The sequence below is a fragment of the Oryctolagus cuniculus genome, chromosome 3 (genome assembly GCF_051225735.1).
Source record: "Oryctolagus cuniculus isolate XC-2025 breed Fujian yellow rabbit chromosome 3, ASM5122573v1, whole genome shotgun sequence".
In the NCBI taxonomy this organism is placed as follows: Eukaryota; Metazoa; Chordata; class Mammalia; order Lagomorpha; family Leporidae; genus Oryctolagus; species Oryctolagus cuniculus.
In genome coordinates this window covers 62,367,298-62,394,596 of record NC_142869.1, presented here as the reverse complement: position 1 = coordinate 62,394,596, position 27,299 = coordinate 62,367,298, and the positions used below count along the sequence as shown (strand labels likewise).

Sequence of the window (27,299 nt, the reverse complement as noted above, 5' to 3'; positions counted from 1 at the left end):
AAATATTTACCTTCAATGATGAGTTTGCCACTTGTGCGCTTATCTTCAGCTTCAAACATGTATTTTGCTTCATCTTCAAAAGCAGCTGACTTGATTATCATTGAATGCCTAGTGCCATCCTTTATCAGCTCAAATTTGTCATCACTTGCAATTTCCTGGGTGCCTTTTAGCCAACGGAATGTTTTCGGCTCCCTGGATACCTCACACTCAAATTTCGCCTCATCCTTCTCAAAGACTTTAACATCGCTGAGAGGTGTGATGAAGATCAGCGGCAATTCTGAAAGAGGAGGACCAGCGGTGAAGTCAGAACACCTTCACACTCAGGACTCTGCGTCCGTTCAAGGTCCGCCAAGAGCATCTTAAAAGACAATACAAAGAGGGGGTTGGCAGGCAGAGCGTACCTTTCACTTTGAGATTGGCTGCAGATTTCGCATTGGCGGCCTGGAAGGAAACTTCTCCAGACATATCCAGCTGACAGTTATAAAGGACCAGGATGTGCTTCTTGCCATCCTCGATGATTTCACAGTCCTGTTTGCAGGGAGGGTTAGAAGGAAAGAAAGAGGATCATTTACATAAATGGTCATGCCTGCAAACCATGGGGAAATTTCACATTCTTTTTTTAACTCTACACAACCAAGCAACCCCTCTCCTGTATGATCAGCTAAATCTTGACTCACAGGGGAAGCAGTCAAAGGCTCTCCTTTTAATTTCCACTGGCCATGGACATCTGGTTCAGAAAGTTCAATTTCAAAGCGGGCTGTTTCACCGACAAACAACTCTACTCCGTACAGAGGCTTCTCCACTTTTATGAGTCGAGCTGAACAGAAAACAAAGTTTCATTATAGGACCGAACAAGCAGACTACAGGTTCAGGTAAGTAAGATCCACGCTTCTGAGCCACTCACCCTCAATGGTGACGTTGGCTTTGGTCTTGTCTGTGCCACAGTCACACACGTATTCGCCTTTGTCTTTGAGTTCTGCCTTTTTGATCTTTAAGATGCGGCGCAGGCCGTCTGTCTTGATGGAATGTTTGGGTGAGGGTACAATCTCTTCACCATCTTTGAACCATTTCACTGGCACGTCTTTGCTCACTTCACACTTGAGAATGATCTCATCCTTCTCGACTCCAGTTTTGTCGTGTAATTTCACAGTGAAATAGGGATCGGCCTCTATAAAACACATTTGGCAGGTGTACAATTAGCAATGTGTGAGAACGAAAGCTTATTACACAGTGGCAGGCTGTCACACAGGCACCACCACCCGCCTCTTCCGTTCAGCTGGCCACATTTACCTAAGACCTTTAGCTGTGCGGTGGAGCTCAGGTCCTTGACTTGAGCTCTGATTTGAGATATATCATCCAGTGTCACTTCTTTCATTTCCAGTTTGTAAGTCTTGCCCTCAGAAGACATGAGTACCGTTCTGCTTGTGTGGAGTTTGACATCGTTTTTAAACCAGGATACGTGCATCTTTTCATGAGAAAGTTCACAGACAAAAGTTGCTGTTTCACCTTCTTTCACTGTTTGATCTTCAAGAGGTGATATGAATTTCAGTCTTATGCCTGCAATGCAAATATGGACAATAGTTTCAGAAAGACAACTTACCCTCACACCACGTCCATTCTAATCAGCCTAGGTAAAAAGGACACGTTTTATATGGCACCTTTTCAAATGGACCCTATTTTCCATTTTAGAAACTTAAGGGTTATTCTTTGAGGGGGCTGGGGTTGGGATTGGTGACACTGTGAAAGTGAAACAGTAGTGTGGATGGCCACTTTTAGTTTTTAAAATTTGAGATTTTTTTCTTTTCCTTTGGGGAGGGGAGATAGGAAGGGAGAGAGAGACAGAGATAGACTTCAATCCTATCCACGGGTTCACTCCCCAAAGTCCAACACCTGGAGCTGGACCTGAAAACTCAATCCAAATCTCCCACACTGGTGGCAGGGACTCAACTACTTCAGCTATCACCTGCTCCCTCCCAGGGTCTGCAGTAGCAGGAAGCTGGAACCAACAACAGAGCTGGGACTTGAACCAAGATACTCTGTTAATGGAAAACGGGCATCCTAACCTCTATGCCAAATGCCTGCCATGTGTGTGGCCATATAGGGGTATCAGGTCAGATCTTGTCAGCTCTTACCTGTAACAAATAACTGGGCTGAGGTCTTCTTGCCCTCCACCTCAGCAGTGTAGACTCCTTCATCAGCAAAGCGAGAGTCATTGATAACAAGAATGTGCTTCTTTCCATCGGCAATGATATCAAATTTGTCAGATGCCTTGATTATGTCGGGTCCTTTAGACCAGATCACGTGGGCCTCCCTGGTGAGGACACATTCAAATCGGGCTTGTCGCTTTTCTGGAACGGTGACATCCTTCAGAGGCACAGCAAAGTCCAGTTCGATTTCTGAAAATCAAACATTAAAAACGAGGCTTTTCAGGATGCAGGAGGACACAGGGCGAAGTTGAGCCCGCTCCATGAGTTCTGAAAGCCCAGTACCTTTCACGGTCAGAATGGCCGTTGTCACTGCATTAAGAGCCTGGTACAGGACTTCGCCAGCCTGGTCCAGTTTGACTTTGTGCAAAGTCAAGAAGCGTTTTCCACCTTCTGCTTTGATCTCGCAAGTCTGAAAAACAGTAGGTTAAGTGAGCATTTGTTTGGAATAAATTCCTTAAAGGAGAATAGTTTCAGATACAAGTTGCTATAGTTTTAAAAATTGCTACTAATTTAAAAAATTAAGCAAAAGCATCCCTTTAGTATTTTATGCCGGTTGTGTAAGTTGTTCACAAGTAATGCATCGAATTCCTTCCCTTTTTGAGATTTTAGGAGCCTGATATGAAATCTATCAGTATTAAACAAAATCTGAGTATTAACCATGAAGTCCTAGTGCAGCTATCTTACATAACTAATGATGTGGGACATTACTCACAGGTGAGGGCCTTAGAAGTTCTCCCTTCAGTTTCCATTGTCCAGGAACATCTGCCTCGGAAATTTCTGCATCGAAGCTTGCACTTTCTTTCTCATAAATGGTAACATCCTCTATTGGTTTAAGCAGTTCAACTTCACGCTCTGTATAAGGCAGGGATAAAGAAACATAATGCTTTAAGCAAGGTGACAATGCTTTGCTGTTGTGTTTTGTGTGTGTTGTTTCACATTTTGCACACACAAACCTCATCTTTCAGAATAAAAGGTAAGATTTTTATACCTCCAAGTGTGAGCTTTGCAGGGTATCTCTTCCCTTCAATCTCCACCGCATATTCATCTATATCTTCTGGTGTAGCATTCTTAATCTTGAGGTAGAGATGATTCCCATCCTTCAATATCTCAGTCTTTTCATTGGGTTCCATGGGGATTTCATCGTATCCCTTGAACCACTTGATGTTTGGTGTATCTTTGGCTATATCACAAGCAAAAATGGCTGTGCCCTTGGGTTTCACGTGCTGATCTCGGATAGGTTTCACCAGCCATTCTCTAATGACCTCTGCATGGAAATGAAGCCAGAAAAATGATTATGAGCTAGGTAAGTAATGTAAGTAATATGAATTATTTCTGCAGTAAATTTCAGAAGTAGAACAAAAATGAAAACTGGACATAATTAATCTGCTACGTTATACTGGTACTCTCTCTCTTAGATAAGTTCCAAGACTTCTGATATTCAAACAATGGGAAACAAAGTTCTTTCTTGCATTTACTAAGCAGAATGTAATGTCCTGGCAAAGTACTAACCTACTACTTTCACGCAAGAGGAACATTCCAGGTTGTTGGCATTTTCCACGGTAACTGTGTAGGTCCCGGCATCCATGTCGTCTGCATCGTTGATGGTCAGGGCCCGCATCAAGCCAATGACCCCTGGCACAATCTTGCCAGGCTTCTCCACCACAATCTTCCCGTCCTTTCTCCAGACCACGTCACGCTCTTTGTTCAACTCACAGCTCAAGTACAGTGGCTGTCCTTTGACCACTGTGACTTCCTCTTCGAGCGTTTTTACAAAACGCACAGGAAGTTCTGTGGGGGTGGGTGGGGATTACAGTACATATTTCAGTACATGTGCTATTTCCGATGAAATAAAACTTAGTAAGAAGAGGCTTTATGACTGATTGCTAGGCAGGTGTATTACGTGGAAGTTTAACAGAGAACACATTCAGAAACTGGAAATTACCTTCTACAATAAGTTTTGCTGTGGAAGTCTTTTCTTTATTTCCCAAACGTAGAACACAGGTATATTCGCCGGCATCGGAGAGTTGGACGTCGATGATATGCAGCTTTCTGTCTTTCCCGTCTGCGATGAACCTGTGCTTTGGGCTCTCGCGGATGTTGCTACCGTCTTTCATCCAGGTTGTAATGGCAGTGGAGGGGGAGACCAAGCATTCAAAGATGGCAGAGGAGCCCACGGACTCTGCTTCCTTCAACACGATGTCTTTGATCTCTTTCACGAACTTCAGTGGCACAGCCTTCAGCTGGTAGGTGAATGGGGCTTCATCGGGAGGCTTCTCTCCACCACTTCCAGGCCGTAACTTTTTCCTTTCAGCTTCTATTGGTGAAGGAGTCTTTTTGGCTACACCTACTTCCAAGTAAAATGAAAGCTGATTTACTATCTCCACAGGAGACCGAAAGTACCTATCTGGATACTCTGTGGATAAAGGGAGCTGTGAAGCAGTTAGGAGACAGGACCAGAAAGTTAATGGCCAGGTAACCCAAGGGTCATTTGTAGTCTGCCTTGTTTCGGACAGGAAATTGAGAAGGTACAAGGAATCCATAAATAGGAAATGGGCGTCATTTTCTCAAGTTTTAATCCTAAGTATGAAACATCAAGGTTAATTGCTAATTATTTTGTCTGCATAGAAGTATCATGCATGTGAAAAATGAAGTTAAGAGCTTATGGGTTCATTATACTAACATAAAATTGCTTATATCTATAATACCTGCTAATACAATAAGTGGATTATTTGAAATACAGGACGTGGATTATTTAAAATACCAAAAGTCATGTGCATTTTAGCAGAATCAATCAGAAACAAATACTGTTACAAAATTTGAAGAAGTTTTCCCCTTGAATATAGAGTTTAGGAATTCATAGAACAAAAGGCTACAATACAGGTACAAAGGGAATGAATCTTACCTTTGATTGGGCCTTTTGGCTTGGCAGCCTCCTCCTTAGGTTTGGCTTCTAAAATAAAAGAAAACTCAGCATTTAAACAGTTTCAGACTTACTTCATGTTTATCAGTAAACCATGCAGGGTGAGTGATGCTCTTTATTATATACTCTAATGCATTTATATAACTTCTGGGAAAATACTTTGACTATATTCAAGAAGGCATACTTTGAGATTGACATGACCAAGATATATTGCCAATAAATTCAGGTTTAAAAAGTTCTTTCAGCAAGTGCCTTTATTGACTGCCATTTCTGGAAGGCTTGCTGCTGCCCTTCGGGGATGAGCAAGTCAGGTATCTTAGCTCTTTGTGTGTGCGTTGGTTATGTGAACCAAAGAAACAGTTCTGTTAATAAGAATCAGTGTAAGAAAAAGGGAAGTGGGCCAGAAGTTACCAAAAGCCTTTCTCTTTGTTTATGGATTACATAAGTAAGTCAAGGACTTAACACTAAGGACAAAGACAGGGTCCATGTGCCACACACGTATGGGTCCTTTGAAAATTTCCCTGCACAGACAGTGAACTGAGGCAGGAACAAGAAAGCCTCTCCATTCAGAGTTTACGTCAATTACAAATGCAGGGAGAGTACAAATCATAGAACAACTTCCTCAGCTTCAGACTGGGGATGAGTGAGGACGACTTTAATTGTACAGGTACAGGGTCAGCCCCATGGCAGTTGGGCACCTTTTTAAAGGTACTGCATGGACACTGTAAATGATTAAAAGTACAATTTGTGCCCAAATCATAATCATCAGTGATTAAATATTAAAAAGAACATAGTATATTTTTCATGTCATTGAACAAGAGGAAAAACCTACTATTCTGAGATAGTTTTAAGTAAACATTTTTCTAAATAATTTAATATAATCTACAATATAATAAATACATAAATGTGTAATAATTACACTTATATATTGAAATAATTTAAATATTTATTTCTAAATAATTTTAAATAAAATTTAAAGATATTAGCAAGAGATCAAGTAGTCAAGGTGAATATTTATTAATAATAATTATACATAATTTCATGTTTAGCTTTGAAATTATCTCCTAGGGGATAAATTATTAAGTAGCTTGTATATACCTAATAAATATCTCAAGTTTGGACTTGAGATAGCTATATCATTCATTAAGTTAATACATTTAAGAAAATTATTATTGGTCTAAATCCTTACATAAATTTAAAGTCTGAATTACATAGTCTTTTTTCTTTCTTATTGCTTTAAAATATACCTGATGTTAACTTTACCACTTTAGCTACTTTTAACTGTATAATTCAGTTGCATTAAGTAAATTTATACTGTTGTGCAACCACAATTCCATCCATTTCTAGAACCTTTTCATTATCTCAATGTGAGGTCTTCAAAAGCAATGATTCCTTAGAGCATGAGGGAATTTTGAAACTGTACGAGACTCCTCTCTGTATGTCCTTAGAGGTGTTTGTTTGGCTCCTTAGTTTTCATCAGCCCTAAACATACTCATTACTTGATCTCAAAGCATATGAAAGGAACAGTGCACTGCAGAGAAATGCATTCCAGTCAAAGCACAATATGCGTCTGAAGGTGAATTAAGTACATCGGATGAAGAAAACGTAAGAATGCATCATAGGGGCTGGCACTGTGGTGCAGCGGGTAAAGCCACTGCCCGTGATGCCAACGTCCCATATAGGCACCAGGCTGTGTCCTATGTCACTGCTCCACTTTGCTCCAGCTGCCCGCTAATGGTTTGGAAAAAGCAGCAGAAGATGGCCCAAGTGTTTGGGCCCCTGACACCCATTTGGGAGACCTGGATGATGCTACAGGCTTCTGGCTTCAGCCTGGCCCAGACCTGATTGGTGTGGCCATCTGGAGTATGAACTAGTGGATGGAAGATCTCTCTTTGTCTCTGTCTCTCCCTGTCTCTAATTCTGCTTTTCAAATAATAAATAAATCTTTAAAAAATTCATCATAAACAACCCCCAGTTGAAATGATGCCTATGTTTTGACATAAACAAGACTTGAATTTTAATGATGTTTGAGCTCTTTTAGTAAGCCACTAAGGCAAACTAGCAAAAGGAAAGTATAGGACAAATACCTGTTTTCTTTCCAACCACTGGTGCTGTGACTGGGGCAGCAATGGGAGTCGGGGCGGGCTCCACTGGAGGAGGTTTGATTGTTTTCACCTCTGTTGAGAGATGTCCATTTCATTTTATTTTTTAAGAAAGCTTTTATTTAATGAATACAAATTTCATAGGTACAGCTTTAGGAATATAGCAGTTATTCCCCCACTACCCCCCTCCCACCCCCACTCCTGGACCACCTCCTACTTCCTCTCCCATCCCAGTCTTCATTAAGATTCATTTTTAATTAACCTTATATACAGAAGACCAACTCTATATCAAGTAAAGATTTCAACAGTTTGCACCCATACAGACACACAAATTATAAAGTACTTTTTTGAAAACAAGTTTACAGTTAATTCTCATAGTATAACTCATTAAGGACAGAGGTCCTATATGGGGAGTAAGTGCACAGTGGCTCCTGTTGTTAACAATTGACACTCTTATTTATGACGTCAGTGATCACCCAAGGCTCTTGACATGAACTGACAGGGCTATGGAAGCCTTCTGAGACCACAAACTCCATCAGTATTTAGACAGGGCCATAATCAAAGTAGAAGTTCTTTCTTTCCTTCAGAGAAAAGTACATCCTTCCTGGTTGGCCCCTTCTTTCCACTGGGGTCTCACTCACAGAGATCCTTCATGTAAATCATTTTTTGCCACAGTGTCTTGGCTTTCCATGCCTGAAATGCTCTCATGGGCTTTTCAGCCTGACAGAAATGCATTAAGGGCTGATTCTGAGGTCAGAGTGCTGTTTAGGGCATTTGCCATTCTATGAGTCTGCTGTGTGGACTGCTTCTCATGTTGGAATCTTCTCTCCCTTTTAATTCTATCTATTGTTATTACATCCATTTTATTAATGCACCCTTCTGTCATTGCCTGAACCCCTATTTGGTGGCCTGTTTGCCTTTTGATATGATTTTAAATAACTTTTTTTTTTCAGAAAATAATACCTTAAGCACATTGAGACGTTAGAAGTCATTGGATACCTGTTGGCTTTCACCTGTTTTGTGTGACGTGTGAAGCAGTATGGTGTTGACACTGAGGATCAGTTTGCTTACCTGCCTCAGGCTTTACTTTGGGTTCAGGACCAGGGAGAGGTATTGCTGGCTTAATTTCAGGCACTGAAATAATGTACAACAATGAGTTTATCACAGTATTTCCCAATTTTTTCACAAACTCAAATAGAAAATTAAGCAGACTTCACATATCCTGGAACATATTAGGGCTTACACATACAGTTTTCAAATTAAATATCTGATCTAAATTTATTTTTTGGTTTAAATAAAATATTTAGAAAGTACAGTAAGGCAATCTCCTTTATTTCAGTGTTGTTAGCCATCTCATTGCCTATGAAGATTTTTTTCTAGTAATTTATTTAACATATAGATGATCATTAGCCAAGTGCACAGGAAAGTAAAATGCCAGAGAAAAATCAAGCTCTATGTGATGATTAGATTAAGCCTAATTCAAATCCAGATGCCAGTACAATATTTTAAATGATACATATTTGCATTTTTAGGGACAACTAAGAAAAACACCTAGGTTTATACCTTTTGTTGGTTCCGGAATTTTCCTTTCCTTTTTCTCAACAGTAGCTGGGGGTACTTCAACTTCTTCCACAGCTTTTGGAGGTGGCTCTGGTGCTTTAAGATAACAAGATTATTTTCTAATGTTAAGATCTGAATACACAGAAATAAACTCATCAGAAATACATTATGATATTCTTTTTCAAAAGCCTAATTGATGGCTTTTAAAAACAATTATATTTTTATTAATTAATTTCTCTTGTGACTGTCTCAATTTATTTTTCTTTTATCCCACCCATTTGCCTCTGGTTATCCCCATCAGCACTCAGACTCTCTATAAATTGTCCCAGTAGTTACAGTATTTGGGTACAGGCTCAGAGAAAAACTGACCCACTTAAAAGCCCTCATATTTTATGAATCAAATCTCTTCACCCTCTCATGAAGATATTCTGCAGCCAACCCGATTACTTTTGTCAAATCCACTAGAAGACTGGCAAAGTAACAATAATGAATGCAGACAAATACATGAGTGGATTTGGGAGTTGCTAGAAAAATGCCGCAACAAAAAGCAGACAATGGAAAACACAGACTGCACCACAGATGAGATATGAAGCTATGTTTCTATTTAACTCATTCATGTTTACAAGATAAACCTTTTGTTAAATGTCCACTTTGTTAAAAGAGAGTTTCACAGCTGTCAGTGAGGTTCCTACCTGCAGGTTTTTTAATTTTTTCTAGTTTTTTAGGTTCTACTTTAGGTTCTTCTTCTTCAGGTCTCTTTCTTAAAACTTAAAAGACAAAAAGGTTTATATGTAAACAAACAAACTAATGAAGATGTTGAAAAAGCTTGATGAATACAAATAATGTACAAAGCAAGGAAAACAAAAAAGCATGCGGAAGCAGGACTCTGAGAAATTAGCATTTATGCTTTACTGACTTTAAAAAAACATCAGTTGTTGTTAATTCAAATAGTACCCAGAGTTACTAGATAACTATAATGTAACTGTTTGACAGAAATGGCACAAATACAAAATGAATAATTTGAATTGTAACAAATTCTAATAATAATTCAATGTTCCAATAAATGAGGAGTATTTAAATGAGAAGTAGGACATTTAAAAGGAGATATCTAAAGAAATATAGGCTAGAAATCAGTAATTCTATCCAAACACAATGTTAGCAATTGTTTCTTTGTTGGTTATATTGCTTCTAATTTTTTAATGTTTTATTAGTAGGACAGAAACGCTCAGTCTTTTAAAAGTGTTATTTATTAGTGTGGTGATCCTATGTCACTCTTTAAAACTGAATACTGAATTTAGGCTTACATAGTTTTGTGTGAAGTATTTAATATGCTTAGTGTATTTTACCACGCAATTTGGTTATGAATATTGACAGTCATGGTCATTGTTGTTAGTTTAGAATTTTATCAGTCTGGTTATGTATATTAACATTGTAAACTTCCAAATACTATGAATGCTCACAAAATTTCTGTCTTGGTTTTTAAATTATTTGGAAATGGTAGCTTCTTATATTTTCAATGAAGCTACAAACAAATGTTGATAAGTAAGAATTCCAACTCAAAGAAAAGCAAGGGACAGAAACATTGTGTAAGCTTTCAAGTAAGTTTTCTTTTAAATATGCTGTACACTGATAGAATGGTAGAAAATACTATACCACTTTTCAGAACAACTTCTTCCTTTGGTTGAGGTTTAGGTTCAGGAAGTAATTTGCGAACTTTCTTTTCACCTCCAGGCACTTAAAAGAATATGATTTCAAATTTTGAAGTGAATTAATATAAAAATGGGATTCCAACAAGAAAAAAAAAACTCTCAAAATTAGTTAACTATATTGCATTGAGTGACTTTTTTTGTTACACAGAAATTTTTCAGAATTGAATAGTAAGTAATACATTTCAAGTTATTACTTCTGCAAACAACTATAAAACCTTGTGACTAAATTCAATTAACTGCAGAAAAATATATTGATACTAAATGAGTGAAGAAGATATTCTGTATTGATTTTCTGATTCTTTCATCAAATTACAGGGTTCCTGACAGCATCATTGCCACAGTATGCGATTGTAGATTGCCTACATCTACTCTGGTATCTTATTGATCACTATATACATCACACATGACCTTGGCAAGTGTTAATGCCATCATTTGATCTCCATTCTAGGAAAACCAAAAGATCTGGTTTGTGACCTTGTTGAGGGAAAGGCCTTATTTCACTTTCTAAACAGAACAAAAATATCCTTTTTCAAGGTCTCTTTTCATTTACAAATAATATTTACTTAAAATTATAGAAGGATAGAATTTCAAAGTTAACATTAGAAGCTCATTTTCATGAATAGTGAAGCCTTTGCCACAGAAATTCTGCATTTTCTTCTGTGTCTACAGTGACAACCAAGCAGGGTGGATGATATCAGTTCTAGAGCAGCCTTTTACTGTTTTTACAGCCATCATGGATTTGAATGGGGACAAAATGCACTCACTAATTACTGGACCACATTATTTCTCTGCTAACATCAATTAAAATCTAATTTAAAGCATTTTTTTTTGTACCCTGTACCCGATTTCTTTATTCGGTTGAAATCTGAGTTTCCTATATATTTCTATGAACTTTCCATTTGGTGTTTTAAACAAGACATTTGCAATTCATTATTTTTTAAGTGAGAAAGCTTACTTCAAAATTTAAATATATAAAAGGTAAATATGTATCTCATTTTAACAATAATTTTTACTGTAAGCATTTTAAGTAAATATTTCACAGTTAAACATAAACTTTTTTTATTCATGATAAAATTGTGTTGCACTTCAATACTATTTTAGACTTACCCCTACTCTTAATGTGTAACTGTTTTTGTTGATGGAAACTCACAAGACCATGCATGTAATCAATGTATGCCATGATGACATAATATACATTTGCTCTCATGTAATGGACATAGTAAAAAATATATTTGTGCATTTGTTTTTCCATAGATATTATTATTTTATTTTTAAGATCTTATTGATTTTGAGACTCAGGCAGAACACACAATTGTAGCTGTCATTTTAAAAGTGATTATATTTCAGTCTAGTGTTATTTATTTATTTATTTATAATCTCCATTTTATGAATCAGGCAGTATATATTCCAGTGAGGGATTTTTCTCCAGCTTCCAGGGTAAGCAAGACAGAGTCTCTGGAAGTGTGGATTACTTATATAGAATATGATTAAGCACTAAAGTTACTTGAAACGTTTTTAAACAGGTGTTTTCTACACTTTTAGATTGCATTTACTTTTCCTTCAGGTCTAATTTTAAAATAGGGAAAATGCTATTTAAAGAAAAACAAATTGTGAATTTTGAGACGTGATGGTAGTGATAATGAAAATTTTCCTGAAATGTAAAAGCTGTCCAATTTAGAGAGTGTCTTTATATCAGCGAGAAGAAATCCCTAGAAGTCACCTAAACAGGTGAATGAGGACATGACTTAACACGTAACACTTGTAACACTGGGCAAAACGCTGACATCCTGGTAAAATTTCCAAGCTTTCCACCACTCAACATTTTAACCGAAGATGTCTTTCTTTTTAATCACCCTCAGCTAATCAGGAAATTTTCGATGTTTAAGTTTAGGAAAATGCAAGAAGGCAAATGGAGTAAGACAAAGCTGAATAATATGTATCCATATAATGAAAGAAATTGATGGAGACAATGGAAGCCACACTCATGAGCCAGGACCATAAAAGCCACAAAAAATACAAAAAATGAAGGAGACTACTCTGATCATTAAAAAGATGGCAAGAACATTTTTATGAAGACAGAAAGAGCAATGAATCAGATGAACAGATATTACATACAAAAACATTTTCTAGCCTTTGAAATACCTTTCAGAGGTGTAAGCTCCACTTTTTCTGGGACCTCTGGTTTTTCAGGAACTTTCTTTCTTGAAACAGCTTTAAAGAATATGATCTTACTTGTATTATTTGTATATATAATCCGAAGCAATTGATTAGTATTTTACTCCACAAATCAAAACCAAGCTTTGTTTATAACCAGAAAGCATCAAGAACAGCCAAGAACAGCCACCAAAGAGCATACAAGAAGCTTCCAAACCACAGTTTGCAGTTTAACTGCAATGTTGAATCGTAAACTAAGACTGGCTAAGAAAGAAGAGCAATTGTGTTCTCCCCAGGAAGAAGACATTTTCCTTTGAGCATAAATTTTACATTAAGGGAAACATTTAAGTATGTGTCCTCATGGAGTATAAATAAAGAAACTAGTGAGCTTTTAAGAGGTCTCTACCTTTCCATTGTTTGGCCTAAAACCCAGGAGGGTTGGAATCACAACAAGCAATGTTTTCCTTTTGAAGAATCTGACTTTGTAGATGTGTAGGTAATTATAGGAGAGGTGCTTATCTAAGGTTGAGCCTAGATTCTTTGAGACTGGGAAATCTTGTCACATCACAAATAAGATAATTTCTTGTTAAACAGAAGAATTAGTTTTTGCCAGTTTATTTTAGCTTTTAATGATGTTGTTATTTTAAAACTAAGTAATATATCAATTCAAAGAAAAAAAAAGAATGGAGTTTAACAATAGAGAAGTTCTGGATTTTAAATGTACTCATCACCATTCTTTCTGGTTACACCACAAAATGCCCTAGATTTTTATTAAGTTGAAAAAAAAATGTGTGCAAGCAGTGACAGGTTGATCGTGTACTTTTCTGTCATGGTACATGAGCACTTATAAACTATTGGACACATAAATACATCACTTAAATATATTCACAAGCAAACAATTTTTTAAGGACAGAAGTTTGGCTTTGGTATAAATTAGTTACTGAAATATTAAAAATATCTTGCAAATATTCCTTATACATTCACACTCATACACCTAAAGATACGCATAGCAACTGGGATTTGAAATCTGAAAATCCCTTTTCCCTATTCCGCATAGGAAAATTAGTTGGATAGTTCCTGCATCCAGATGTCCAGGAAGATACTAGCAATACACTTTCTGATGTTTAGGGCAGCAGGCATAGCTTGACAAGGCAGCCAGGGCTCCTGGGACAGCCGAAAGCACACTCTCTATGCAATTCGCACAGCATAACTGTGTCTGGAAGTGCACACTTCCAAAAGCAATGTACTTTGGGCAAGCACCATCTCTGATGGTTGAACAGAAGTCTGAAACAAGTTAATAAGACTTTAACATTTTATACCTTTAAGCTGGAATATTTTCTCTTTCACATCTTCCTTGGGTGGAGGAGGAGCAGGAGCTGGGGGTCTTGGTTTGAGTTTTGGTTTCTCAACAACCTTCTTTTCAGGTTCAGGTTCTTGAAAGAGTATTTCAGGAGTGTTAGTACTTATATATGTTTTCTAACATGTGTGTATATATAGTATATTCTGTAGAAATTTAAATATAATTTTGGAGCAAAATGTTTGCTTTTTTGATACATAATAGTGCCCAACATAAAACATAAAATACCAACACTATACACAGGTGACAAGAAATACAGCCAAGACATTAATGAAAACAACAAAGGAAGCATCCAGAGAAGCCACATTTCACATGACACAAATAGTAATAACAACACAGAAACAAAAGAATGAGATGCACATTCAAAACAATATCTTACACGCAGTTGCAAAGAGACCTACTACTACATATGAACAGCAACATAAACCAGATACACTTGAAGAGTAAGAATATGATGATGAAGATTTAAGTCTAGTTAACTGAATACCTTTTACTGGTATTTCTTCTGGTTGTGGTTCAGGCTCAGGTTCTTCAGGTTCAATATACTTTTCAATTACACGTTCTTTAAAGAATGTTGATAAAGGACATAAGATTGTAATGAAGTTCTTCATAAAGACTCATGCAAATTTCACATAAACGCAAAGATTACAGTCACACAAATATACAATTCGAACAAAGTCACTTGTACAGAGAAAGAGAAGATTTCTATTTTCTTATACTTGAACATCGTATTAACAATAGTGTATCTGATGTATGTTGATGGCAACTGAGATGATTATTAAGATTTGGTATTGGGTTATCATTTGAGGATTCACTTCAGTCATTTTAATTTTGCTTCATTAAGATGTACCTTCTGAAATTTAAGGCTATTATCAAGAATAATCAAATTGGAGCTGGTGCTGTGGCACAGTGGGTTAAAGCCCCAGCCTGCAGGGCCAACATTCCATATGGGCACCAATTCGAGTCCCGGCTCCTCCACTTCCAATCCAGCTCCCTGCTAATGTGCTTGGAAAAGCTGCACAGGCCTTGGGCCCCTGCACCCACATGGGAAGACCTGGAAGAAGCTCCTGGTTCCTGGTGTCAGATCAGCTGAGCTCCTGCCATTGTGGCCATTTTGGGGGTGAGCCAGTGAATGGAAGACCTCTCTCTCTCTACCTCTCTCAGTAACTCTATCAAATAAATAAGATAAATCAAAAACATAATCAAATTAAAGACTCTAATTCAACAGAAGTATAACTATTTGAAAAAGTAAAGCAGTAACACATATGGTAGAAGGCCTTTGTGTATAATTTTAAGAAGAAATGTCACTTTATAAGCACCTTGTATTTCTAACAGGAGTTTTTGAGGGTAAAAATTTTTTATTTCTCACTCTCTCTGTATAAATACATACATACATATATGTATACATATATATTGTTATACCTTCAACAGGGGGAGCCTCTTTTCTACCAATGGTTATGGATGCTCTTTCTTCGTATATTAGTTCCTCAGGAGCCTCTTCAACTTAAAAAACACAGTGTTTTATTTTAGATTGTATCCAGAATAGAATGCTGCAACTACCAAGCTGCAACTTATCAACTTAATCACATTCTACAACACACTTTCAAGTGTCCCCCAGACACTGAATTTCAGTGTATGAGGCAACAGGCAAGTATGTGGGCTCCATCTTCAGTCGCTGCATGATGGAGATGGTTGCTGTCTATCCAAGATTTATAAAGCAGCTGTGTACCTGGAGCAGGTGTAGCTTCTGGCTCTTCACGGATTGGAACAGACACTTTCTTTTCTGGGACGATTTCCTTGGGCACCTCTGGCACTTGAAAGATATTGATTTTGTTAACTATTAAGAATTTAGAAGACATGCAAGATTCTGCAATGAGCAGGCAAAGAATACAGGCAGAAGGGTTCAAGGCATCCTGAGGAAAACAGCTTCTGAGCACGGCACCCTTTTGGACATCTCCATTTCACACAGGAATATTCTTGCCCTTCTTCATTTGCTTCTCATTCTCTGTGTCCTCTTGGTGGACAATTCTCCACTGGTCTAACTTGCAGACTACAATTATTGCTCTGTGTGTGTGTGAGTCATCAGTCCCAGGCACTCAGGTCTCACTCTCATGTGGATGCCTTGGAGATCTACATCTCTGGGCCTGATCTCTTTCCTAAGCTCCTAATGCACATTTTCACTTGCTTAACTGAAAAGTGGAAACTATATTCAACACCTTTTTTCTAATATCGTCAGGGACTCAATTAATTAATTGTTTTTCTTGGCCATCTAGCTTCAACCTCTACAATCATCTTGGCTCCTTAATTTCTCTAATTGTTTGATAATAGTCAAATGCCAAACTAATCTCTCTCATTGAATCCTCTCATGCATTTCTACTGTCACTGCTCTAGTCTAACTCATAATGACTTAAATCATTAGAATGTTTCTTTACTATTATCACGGCCTTCCATAGCTTAAACTGCCGACAGGTTTCTTTCTAAAACTCAAATCCTCTTAATGTGTACAACTACTTCAAAACATCTGAAGTTTTCTATTGCCAGCAGAATAAAGTACAAACCCTATATTGGCATTCAAATAAAATCAAAACATGATCCCCATCTGTCTCTGGCATTGTCTGTCAAGATACTCTGCAACCAATCCATATTCAAATTAAGTTTACTTGACAATCCTTGAACTTCCTAATGCTCCCTCTGCCTAGGATACCATTCCCTCAATCTCCACATGTCAAAATCCATCAACATTTAAAATCATACTTTTCCACACAGATTTCCATGTCTTTATGTGACATGAAACTTTCCTTGTTCTGTGTATCCTTGTATACACTTTGTAAGACACTATCACATCTTGCCTATGTTATGTCTATGTTATACTCTTTTTCTGTCTTCTCACAAGACTTAAGTTGTGTGAAGACAGGACCAGATCTTATATTTTCTGACCCACTTAGCACAATATGCTGAAATGAGCTTTTCTCCACACTGAGGAGGTCCTTTTTACCACCTGTCACCATGGAATTTATCACAGCACAACTGAATCACATTTTTCCCCCTCTTGCTTTTCTGTTACTTTTTCTCTCTTTGCTCTATGTCTCCCTTTTCTCTGTGAAATGTGGTTTTGTATAAAGTCATATTCAGTATTTTTTCTCCAAGAATTATTAAAATGCCTAAGTAGTATTCAAAACTGTGAATGCTTTTCTTTTGGTAAGTACCTTTTTCTGGCAGGACTTCCGGCTTTTTGGTAACAGGCACTGGTTCTTTCTTTACTGGAACAAGTTTCTTGGGCACCTCAGGCACTTTGAAGATATTAGTTTTGTTTTAAAAAGAGGATTTAAAATTACTTTAAAATGTTAGTAAAAATCTATGATTAATGGAGTAGCACTAAAGATAATGGCAATAAAATGAAATTTTTGTCCTTAAGTATTAATCATAAGGACAAATGATTGGATTTCACTTCAAGGTAGCAGTATATCTTAAAAAATTATGATGTTGACGACATGAATACCTTTAGCTTCTGGGGTTTCTGGCTTCTTAACAATTGGGGTCTTCTTCACTGGAACAACTTTCTTTGGCATCTCAGGTACTTTAAAGATATTAGTAGCATTTAGTAAGAAGAAATTGCAAGAAGTAATACGTACACACTGATTCTACAAGTCTGTTTGATGCCGTAACACATACATAACAGCTAACAAACACACAATACAGCACAAGACACAACAAGGAAGGAGTGTAAATTAGAGATGGCACAGAAGAATGGGGCACATATTTATTTACTTTAACCCGAGTACCTTTAGGAGGTGGAGCTTCTGGCTTTTTGATGACAGGAACCTTCTTCTCTGGGACGATCTTTTTAGGCTCTTCAGGCACTGAACGATAGGAATTTCTTTTAGAGTCAGATGATTACAAGTTTAATGACCACAAATTAATTTTTGAAAGACCCCATGTATTTCTTTGGTATATGCATTGTAAAAGTTTGCTGTGTGCAGATAACTTTTACTCTTGCCAATGAAGTTAGCTTTCAAGCAAGGAGACAGAAGACACACACCGTCACTAAGGTTTGTAACAGACCTAAACATCCATGTATCCCATTTGCCCATGCAGAGGATCCTGCCCTGTACCTGCTGGAGGTGGAGCCTCTGGTTCCTCCTCTTCTGCAACAGGAATTGGCTCTTCTTCAGGAACAACTTCCTCGGGTTCTTCATATACTTTAAAGATATTAGTTGATTTTATTTCAAAGTATGGAAGAATATTCCAAAATATGTGAAACACTAAGTAGTAAATATTTACACTGATTTCTTCTCTGGTCTCAATTAGTATCTTCTCTTATTTTTAAGATGAAATCTATCTTGCAATTATTTCTTCTGTGTCAATTGATTTCAATGCTTGGAAAGATTTCCTGGTATTTAATGTCATTTATAGTCATTAGTTCTCCCATATGGCTTTCTTGTACATCAGCAAAACCTTGTTCAGGTGGGTGTTATGGCACAGTGGGTTGGGCCACCACTTGGCATGCCCACTTCCCACCTTAAAGTGCTGGTTCGAGTCTTTGCACCTCTGCTTCTCAACCAATTTCCTATTTAATGCATTCCGGGAGGCAGCAGGTAATGGCTCAAATATTCAGAACCCTGCCAACCCTGTAGGAGACCTGTATGGAGTTCTGGGCTCCTGGATTTGGCCTGGCCCAGCCCAACCTGTTTCAGGCATTTGGGAGAGTGAACCAGAAGTTAGAATATATCTCCCTCCCTCCCTCCTTCCTTCTTTCCCTTTCTCTTTCTCTCACTTTCTCTCTTTGCCTTTCACATATTTGAAAATAAAATACATATTTAATTTAAAAAGGCAAAAGCAATGTTGTTTAATATAGTGTACTATGACCTAGTAGATACCAATAATTTATAACCCAAACTAGATTTGAGACTAGAGCTAATTTAGAACAATGAAGTAAGACAAATAAGAGGTAGAGAATGACCAAGAGATAAGGAGTTAAGAAGGAAGAACCAACTTTTAATGAGAAATAGTCGCCTGGTGGCAAGCTCATCAATCAAACCCCAAGTACCTTCAGGGGGAGGAGACTCCACTTTCTTGGGAACAGGAATGACCGGTTTCTCTTCTATGACAGGTTTCTTTGGCACCTCTGGCACTTTAAACATAGTAGTTAGTTTTACTTTTGAGTGGTTATGAAGTATGTGACATTTAAATCAATCTACTTCAAATCTTGTTCAAATTACCCAGGAACAGATCCAAAACCAAAATCCACACTAAAGGCGTGGATCTGTCTTTGGATTCCCAAAGTAGGGAGGAAAATGTGACCCAATAAGAATCATAAAACTCCGTCACTAAACTCTTCCAAAGCTTGTATAAATGCACTCTTTTTTTTTTTTTAAAACATGAATGATGCCATTTCAAAAAACATAAAGTCCAGAATGTCAGTTTTTTAGTTGTAAATGTACAAAGACTGGCAAACCAAGAGTTTGATAACAGGTGACTTTTGAGACCAAGAGTGAATTCTTTCAGAAGAATCTAATTAGTGATAGGTACCTTTGGCTGGTGGGACTTCTGGCTTTTTGGGAACAGCTATTTTCTTTTCTGGAACAACTTCTTTTGGAGCTTCAGGCACTTTAAAGATATTAGTATTTTAACATTATGAACAATCACCAGTAAACATTCATCACGTGTATGTGGAACAAAACACTTTTTAAGAGTTGGAGGCTGTATCCACCTCCATCAAAGGGTGGGCAGAGGCATGTACCTTTAGCAGGTGGGGCTTCTGGCTTTTTGGGAACTGCAGGAGGCACTTTCTTTTCAGGAACAACTTCCTTGGGCACCTCAGGCACTTTAAAAGATATTAGTAGTTTTTAAACTCATGGTATTAAGAACATATGGAGAGCATTAAGTAGAGCAGTGGAACACACTATTTTAAAGATGGACATTTTTCTGTTGGAAGGTAATGGCGGGGAGAAATACCTTTCACTGCAGGTGGCTCAGGTTTTTTGGCAATGACAGCAGGTACTTTCTTTTCTGGGACGGGTTTCTTAGGTGGCACAGACACTAAACACATTAGAATGTGTGGGTTAGAAGCCATGCAAATGAACGAGCAACAAGACAGAAAGCCTGTCACATCCAGGATTGGCAGGGCAAGAGTCGGGGAGGTTGGCGGGTGTCCCGGCAGCCTGCCCAGTACCTTTGGGGGGCTCCACGGGCTCTGGCTCTTCCACAGCTTCAGCCGGCGGCTCTTCCAGTACAACTTCCTCCGGCTCCTCATACACTTTAAAAACAGCAGCTCATTTTAGTGCTACAGCTGACTAACATGCAAGAAACGTTTTGCAAAAAGAATACTGCAACACCACCGACAGAGTTTATCTTTTTAAGAATACTAGTTGGAATAGTTTCAAAATTACCTTCGGGAGGAGGACTTTCTGGTTTGGGGGGAATGGCTTCAGGCACCTTCTTTTCTGGGACAGCTGCCTTTGGCACCTCGGGTACTTTAAAGATATTAGTATTTTCATGATTAGACAGAGTGGAGACAAATGGCCAGCATCAAACAGAGCAGCAGTATCAAAGACAGTAGCGGCTACCTTTAGCAGGTGGGGCTTCCGGCTTTTTCGGAGGCACCACTGTCACCTTCTTTTCAGGAACAACCTCTTTGGGGGCCTCAGGCACTTAAAAGATATTAGTGAAGTTGCAGTGAACACTTGTCAAGACAACCGGGATGCAATCATTTCAAGAGCAGAAGAGCGTATCTTACGAGGCTTAAAGTCACTGACAAATACCTTTGGCTGGTGGGACTTCCGGCTTTTTCGGAGGCACCACAGTCACCTTCTTTTCAGGAATGACTTCTTTGGGGGCCTCAGGCACTTAAAAGGTATTAGTGGAGTCACAGTTAGGAGTTGTGAAGACCAACAAGACAAAATGTTTTCAAGAGCAGAAGAGCGTATCTTCTGAAGCTTACAGTCACCGACAAATACCTTTGACAGGTGGGGCTTCAGGCTTTTTCGGAGGCGCCACGGACACTTTCTTTTCGGGTATGACTTCCTTGGGGGCTTCAGGCACTTAAAAGATATTAGTGAGGTTATAGTTAGGGCTTATGAAGACCACTGGGACGAAATCGCTCCTAGAGCAGAAGAGTTCCTATCTCATAGAACCTAAGGGCGGTGAGAGATACCTTTGACAGGTGGGGCTTCTGGCTTTTTCGGAGGTGCCACAGACACTCTCTTTTCAGGAATGACCTCTTCAGGAGCCTCAGGCACTTAAAAGAGATTAGTGAGCTACGGTTAGGACTGTGATGACCTGACCGCTGGTAGAAAATCTTTTCAAGAGCCGAATAGTTGAGCTTGTGACACCTGAGGTCGATGACAGATACCTTTGACAGGTGGGGCTTCTGGCTTTTTCGGAGGCGCCACGGACACTTTCTTTTCGGGTATGACTTCCTTGGGGGCTTCAGACACTTAAAAGATATTAGTGAGGTTATAGTTAGGGCTTACGAAGACCACTGGGACGAAATCGCTCCTAGAGCAGAAGAGTTCCTATCTCATGAAGCCTAAGATATGAGACAGAAGACCTTTTACAGGTGGGATTTCTGGGTTTTTAGGAAGGCACCATTGAGGGTTTCATTTTAGGCACCCTTTCTTGAAGAACTTCAGGTACTTATAAGATATTAGTGGTTTGTCTATTAGGTTAGTGAAATAAATGGACTAAAACCACTTCCAAGAGCAGGGAGGGTATTTCTTTTGCAGTGTCAGAGCGGGGTAAAAAATACCTGTGACAGGTGGAGCTTCTGGCTTTTTAGGTGGAACAATTGGAACTTTCTTTTCTGGGACAGCTTCTGGGGGAGCTTCCGGCACTTGAAAGATATTAGTAGTTTTATACTTCAGTTATTGAAGAGCAAGAGACTAAATCTTTCCCAAGGATGGAGGAGAGATTTCTTCTCTAAGCATAAGGGTAGGGTGAAAAGTACCTGTGACAGGTGGGGCTTCTGGTTCTTTGGGAGATACCACTGGTATTTCCTTTTCAGGGATAATTTCTTGAGGAGCTTCGGGCACTTGAAAGAGATTAGTAGTTTGACATTTAGTTTACTGAAGACCAGTGGGCCAAATTTGTTCTTCTGCAGAATGGGGTTGAGCTGACATATACCTGCAGCCGGAGGGGCCTCTGGTTTTTTGGGTAGTGCCTTGGGAATTTTCTTCTCTGGGACAACTTCTTGAGCAGCTTCAGGCACTTGAAAGATATTAGTAGTTTCAGAATTTGTGGCTAGTGAGGGCATATGTTACAAAGTTTGTGAAGAGGATGATATAGTTCCAATGGACAGAGCAGTATAAAGAAATACCTTTTGCAGGTGGGACTTCAGGTTTTTTGGGCACAGCCACAGACACTTTCTTTTCAGGTACAACTTCTTTAGGAACTTTGAAGATATTAGTAACTTTTAGTTAGCAACTATTCAGGGGGAATAGCGACACTACCCAGGCAAATACAATTTGAGAGGCTGGTGGACCCATCTGAACACCTTCCCAGCCCCCTGAAACAGGTGACCAATGACAGGCAAGGATAATTACCTTTAGCAGGTGGAGCTTCTGGCTTTTTGGGAGGAGCCACTGGTACTTTCTTTTCTGGGACAGCTTCCTTCGGTGGCACTTCAGGCACTTGAAAGATAATTCGTAATTTATGTTTAGAAAAGGTGAAAATAATTGATGCCTATAACACTTAATCACATACCACGACACAAACAGATTTCTACTGACATTTTTCTTTGGAATTATATTACCTTTAAGTAGGCGTTTAATGCACAATTTTCTAGGTAAATAAAATTTTCTGATCTTTCCTCTTATTTGTACAGTTTTTCCCATACCTTCGGGAGGAGGACTTTCCGGTTTGGGGGGAATGGCTTCGGGCACCTTCTTTGCTGGGACAGCTGCCTTTGGCACCTCGGGTACTTTAAAGATATTAGTATTTTCATGATTAGACAGAGTGGAGACAAACAGCCAGTATCAAGCACAGCAGCATTAAGATGACTACCTTTAGCAGGTGGGGCTTCTGGCTTTTTCGGAGGTGCCACTGTCACCTTCTTTTCAGGAATGACCTCTTTGGGGGCTTCAGGCACTTGAAAGAGATTAGTGAGGTCACAGTCAGGACTGTGACGGCCATAAGACAAAATCTTTCCCAGAGCAGAAGACATAGACCTGTGACACCCAGGTCACTGACAGATACCTTCTACAGGTGGGGCTTCTGGCTTCCTGGGGGGAGCCACTGTCACCTTCTTTTCAGGGATGACCTCTTCAGGAGCCTCTGGCACTTAAAAGACATTTGTGAGGTTACAGTTAGGATGATCATGACCACACAAAATCTTTTTAAGAGAGGAGGTGGAACTCATGACACCTGAAGTCAATGACAGGTACCTTTAGCAGGTGGGGCTTTGGGCTTTTTAGGAGGCACCACTGTCACCTTCTTTTCAGGAATGACCTCTTCGGGAGCCTCAGGCACTTCAAAGAGATTAGTGAGGTTACAGTTAGGACTGTGATGGCCATAAGACAAAATCTTTCCAAGAGCGAAGAGGTGGAACTTGTGACACCTGAGGACAGCAAGATACCTTCTACAGGTGGGGCTTCTGGCTTCCTAGGAGGTGCCACTGTCACCTTCTTTTCAGGAATGACCTCTTCAGGGGCCTCAGGTGCTTCAAAGAGATTAGTAAAGCTACATTTAGGACTACGAAGCTCACAGGACAAAATCTTTCCCAGAGCAGAAGACATAGACCTGTGACACCCAAGTCACTGACAGATACCTTCTACAGGTGGGGCTTCTGGCTTCCTAGGAGGAGCCACTGTCACCTTCTTTTCAGGGACAACTTCTTTAGGTGCTTCGGGTGCTTCAAAGATATTAGTGAGGTTACAGTTAGGATGATCATGACCACGCAAAACCTTTTTAAGAGAGGAGGTGGAACTCGTGAGACCTGAAGTCAATGACAGGTACCTTTAGCAGGTGGGGCTTTGGGCTTTTTAGGAGGCACCACTGTCACCTTCTTTTCAGGAATGACCTCTTCGGGAGCCTCAGGCACTTCAAAGAGATTAGTGAGGTTACAGTTAGGACTATGATGACCACTGGGACAAAATCTTTCCAAGAGCGAAGACATAGACCTGTGACACCCAGGTCACCGACAGATACCTTCTACAGGTGGGGCTTCTGGCTTTCTAGGAGGAGCCACTGACACTTTCGGTTCAGGAATGACTTCTTCAGGAGCCTCAGGTGCTTCAAAGAGATTAGTAAAGCTACATTTAGGACTATGAAGATCACAGGACAAAATTTTTCCAAGGGCAGAAGACATAGACCTGTGACACCCAGGTCACCGACAGATACCTTCTACAGGTGGGGCTTCTGGCCTCCTGGGAGGAGCCACTGTCACCTTCTTTTCAGGGATGACCTCTTTGGGGGCCTCAGGTGCTTAAAAGATATTAGTGAGGTTACAGTTAGGATGATCATGACCACACAAAACCTTTTTAAGAGAGGAGGTGGAACTCGTGAGACCTGAAGTCAATGACAGGTACCTTTAGCAGGTGGGGCTTTGGGCTTTTTAGGAGGCACCACTGTCACCTTCTTTTCAGGAATGACCTCTTCGGGAGCCTCAGGCACTTCAAAGAGATTAGTGAGGTTACAGTTAGGACTGTGACGACCACTGGGACAAAATCTTTCCAAGAGCGAAGAGGTAGAACTTGTGACACCCAGGTCACTGACAGATACCTTCTACAGGTGGGGCTTCTGGCTTCCTGGGAGGAGCCACTGTCACCTTCTTTTCAGGGACAACTTCTTTAGGTGCTTCGGGTGCTTCAAAGAGATTAGTGAGGTTACAGTTAGGACTGTGATGGCCACACAAAATCTTTTTAAGAGAGGAGGTGGAACTCGTGACACCTGAAGTCAATGACAGGTACCTTTAGCAGGTGGGGCTTTGGGCTTTTTAGGAGGCACCACTGTCACCTTCTTTTCAGGAATGACCTCTTCAGGAGCCTCAGGCACTTAAAGGAGATTAGTGAGGTTACAGTTAGGACTGTGACGGCCACTGGGACAAAGCATCTTCTAGAGCAGACGAGTTATCTCACGACTGAGGTCAGTGGCAGATACCTTTTATAGGTGGGGCTTCTGGCTTCTTAGGAGGAGCCTCAGTTACTTTCCTTTCGGGGATGACTTCTTTGGGGCCCTCGGGCACTTAAAAGATATTAGTATTTTTACACACAGAAAATACAAAGACCACTAGACACACTGAAACATTTTCAAGAACAAAAAAAGAGCTATTTTTTCTTTTTTTCTGTCCTGAGCCTTGTATCCATGGTAACAAGTACCTGTCAGAGGTGGTGCTTCTGGCTTTGGCTGAGGAGTTTCTGTGACTTTCTTTTTGATCACCACTTCTTGGGGCGCTTCCGGTACTTTGAAGACATTTGTAAATTTACATTTGAGTCAAAGGACTGCACACAGACAGGACTTACGTTCACACACCTAAAGAATTCCGAGACTGGAAAGCAAGTCCTTTCCATCTCTCCACCTCCCCATCCCACAAGAAAGGGACAGTTAAGGTTGTACCTTGGACAGGTACAGCTTCAGGTATTTGTGAAGGATGAATTTTCTTTTCAAAGACAACTTCTCTGGCAGCCTCAGGCACTTGGAAGATATTAGTATTTTTTAGTCTCACAGGAATCAGAACAAACAAGAAACACATTTATACAGGAAAGACACTGTTCCCTGCCCGGGGTTGCCAGTAGGTTGTACCTTCATCTGCAAGGATTTCCAGCTTTTTGTGAAGAATCACAAGCCTTTTCTTTTCAGGGACAATTTCTTGGGGAGCTTGAGGCGCTTTAAGAAATTAGTATTTTAATGTTTAGTGTCATGAGGATCACTAGGAACCACAAGATTTTTTTCAAAACCAGTAGAATTAGATCTTCATGAGCCTGAGGGCTTGGTAGCTTGTACCTTTCACTGGTGGAGGTTCTCTTGGTTTGGAAGGCACTCTCTTTGAAGGCACAATTTCTGGAGGAGCTTCAGGTCCTTGAAAGATATTAGTGTTCACAGTGAAGAGTTACAGTGGTTAGTGCTATCAGAAACCACAGTGTCTTAGTGGATGGAGCTCTCTAGAAGTCTCTTCCCCTCCCTGTCCTCCCTTTGCTCCAGGATCCAGGAAGCAAACTAAGAAGTAAGTGGGGTCCTTGAGAAGAGGATTTGACCCTGTTCCAGCACCCATGGGAGTTCTTGTGACTCTGCACCCTTCTTGTACTATATAGTTCGTCCTCTACAACCCTGGGTTACTCATCTGTGGACTCAACCAATCTGAGGACCAAGTATATTGTGAACAAAAAAAGTCAACTGTACTGAATACATACAGACTTCTTTTGGTCATTATTCTCTAATCAATATAGTATAATACTTATTTCCATAGAATTTACATTTGATTAGGCATTATAAGGAATCTAGAGCTGATCTAAGGTATTCGAGGATGTACATAGGTTACATACAAATATTATGTCATTTTGTACAAGAGACTTGAGCAACCGTGGATTTTGGTATCCACAGGGTTGGGTCGGGGGAGGTCCTGGAACCGTTCCCCCCTGGACACCAGGGACCACTGTATTTGTTGAACATATTTATAGAAGGGCTCTCTGTTTCAGCAATGACAGCCACAGATTCTTTCTAGAGGGAATGCTGCGGTTTCTGGTGCCCTAAAGATATTAGTATGTTTCAATTCAGGAACTACAAAGGGCATTAGTGAAACACGCGATCTGAAGGGCAGAGACCAGATCCTTTCTTCCTGCACGTCTGGCCAGAGGTGTACCTTGCATGGGCGGGGCTTCTGGCTCTTCAGGAACGTCCTCCAACACTTCCACTTCAGGAGCAACTTCTCTCCTGGCTTCTGGTGCTTTGAAGATATTAGTAGCACACTTAGGGTTAAAAGGACTACTGGAGACAACCACCACATGAACTGAGTCAAAGTGAGTTCTGTGGCTACCAGAGGGCTCCCTCAAGAATGTCGTGGGCTATAAAGTCCCGGGGAGAGGACTCCAATCCTCTTTGTCTTTATGACCACCCAGCTCATTATTGAAGGAGCAAAGGAAGGAATCTAGTGTGAGTGATGGCCTTAGTGGGAGGTGTTTCGGTTTCAGAGGGGGCAGCCATGGGTGTTTTTGCTTGTTTGTTTTCACAGGGAAAACCTCCTGAGGTGAATCAGGCACTTTAAGGACACGAATGCATTGCACTTGGAGTTATCACACAGCAAAGAGTCTCAAGCAGAACTGTACAGACAGGAGGTTTATAGATAAGGAGGCTTTCCCA

The 27,299-nt window shown here is 39.7% G+C and overlaps 1 protein-coding gene across 50 annotated transcripts in view; it reads right to left on the bottom strand.

The window, feature by feature from the left end:
• The window catches only part of TTN (titin), a 272,404-nt gene that overhangs the window by 106,322 nt on the left and 138,783 nt on the right, over positions 1-27,299 (bottom strand). For 9 of the 50 annotated variants that reach the window (XM_070070523.2, XM_070070550.2, XM_070070529.2 and 6 more), the window contains 60 exons: positions 26,803-26,886; positions 25,947-26,021; positions 25,746-25,829; positions 25,560-25,637; positions 25,322-25,405; positions 25,104-25,187; positions 24,914-24,997; positions 24,726-24,809; positions 24,533-24,616; positions 24,345-24,428; positions 24,153-24,236; positions 23,961-24,044; positions 23,773-23,856; positions 23,581-23,664; positions 23,390-23,473; positions 23,202-23,285; positions 23,010-23,093; positions 22,843-22,926; positions 22,550-22,636; positions 22,324-22,398; positions 22,131-22,214; positions 21,955-22,038; positions 21,757-21,840; positions 21,361-21,444; positions 21,163-21,246; positions 20,966-21,049; positions 20,771-20,854; positions 20,576-20,659; positions 20,399-20,482; positions 20,182-20,265; positions 19,965-20,048; positions 19,750-19,833; positions 19,539-19,616; positions 19,057-19,140; positions 18,122-18,208; positions 17,792-17,869; positions 17,509-17,586; positions 17,216-17,299; positions 15,739-15,822; positions 15,432-15,512; positions 14,497-14,571; positions 13,972-14,085; positions 12,641-12,709; positions 10,443-10,523; positions 9,482-9,556; positions 8,793-8,885; positions 8,301-8,363; positions 7,215-7,304; positions 5,110-5,157; positions 4,150-4,554; positions 3,717-3,995; positions 3,196-3,471; positions 2,920-3,059; positions 2,490-2,616; positions 2,133-2,396; positions 1,291-1,557; positions 905-1,168; positions 678-817; positions 402-528; positions 11-277 (listed from right to left, as the gene is read on the bottom strand). In XM_070070523.2, coding sequence (XP_069926624.2) covers positions 11-277; positions 402-528; positions 678-817; positions 905-1,168; positions 1,291-1,557; positions 2,133-2,396; positions 2,490-2,616; positions 2,920-3,059; positions 3,196-3,471; positions 3,717-3,995; positions 4,150-4,554; positions 5,110-5,157; positions 7,215-7,304; positions 8,301-8,363; positions 8,793-8,885; positions 9,482-9,556; positions 10,443-10,523; positions 12,641-12,709; positions 13,972-14,085; positions 14,497-14,571; positions 15,432-15,512; positions 15,739-15,822; positions 17,216-17,299; positions 17,509-17,586; positions 17,792-17,869; positions 18,122-18,208; positions 19,057-19,140; positions 19,539-19,616; positions 19,750-19,833; positions 19,965-20,048; positions 20,182-20,265; positions 20,399-20,482; positions 20,576-20,659; positions 20,771-20,854; positions 20,966-21,049; positions 21,163-21,246; positions 21,361-21,444; positions 21,757-21,840; positions 21,955-22,038; positions 22,131-22,214; positions 22,324-22,398; positions 22,550-22,636; positions 22,843-22,926; positions 23,010-23,093; positions 23,202-23,285; positions 23,390-23,473; positions 23,581-23,664; positions 23,773-23,856; positions 23,961-24,044; positions 24,153-24,236; positions 24,345-24,428; positions 24,533-24,616; positions 24,726-24,809; positions 24,914-24,997; positions 25,104-25,187; positions 25,322-25,405; positions 25,560-25,637; positions 25,746-25,829; positions 25,947-26,021; positions 26,803-26,886 — 6,585 coding nt within the window. The remainder of the gene's footprint in view (positions 1-10; positions 278-401; positions 529-677; positions 818-904; positions 1,169-1,290; positions 1,558-2,132; positions 2,397-2,489; positions 2,617-2,919; positions 3,060-3,195; positions 3,472-3,716; positions 3,996-4,149; positions 4,555-5,109; positions 5,158-7,214; positions 7,305-8,300; positions 8,364-8,792; positions 8,886-9,481; positions 9,557-10,442; positions 10,524-12,640; positions 12,710-13,971; positions 14,086-14,496; positions 14,572-15,431; positions 15,513-15,738; positions 15,823-17,215; positions 17,300-17,508; positions 17,587-17,791; positions 17,870-18,121; positions 18,209-19,056; positions 19,141-19,538; positions 19,617-19,749; positions 19,834-19,964; positions 20,049-20,181; positions 20,266-20,398; positions 20,483-20,575; positions 20,660-20,770; positions 20,855-20,965; positions 21,050-21,162; positions 21,247-21,360; positions 21,445-21,756; positions 21,841-21,954; positions 22,039-22,130; positions 22,215-22,323; positions 22,399-22,549; positions 22,637-22,842; positions 22,927-23,009; positions 23,094-23,201; positions 23,286-23,389; positions 23,474-23,580; positions 23,665-23,772; positions 23,857-23,960; positions 24,045-24,152; positions 24,237-24,344; positions 24,429-24,532; positions 24,617-24,725; positions 24,810-24,913; positions 24,998-25,103; positions 25,188-25,321; positions 25,406-25,559; positions 25,638-25,745; positions 25,830-25,946; positions 26,022-26,802; positions 26,887-27,299) is intronic. The other 41 variants (XM_070070568.2, XM_089328054.1, XM_089328053.1 and 38 more) reach the window with 39 other exon arrangements.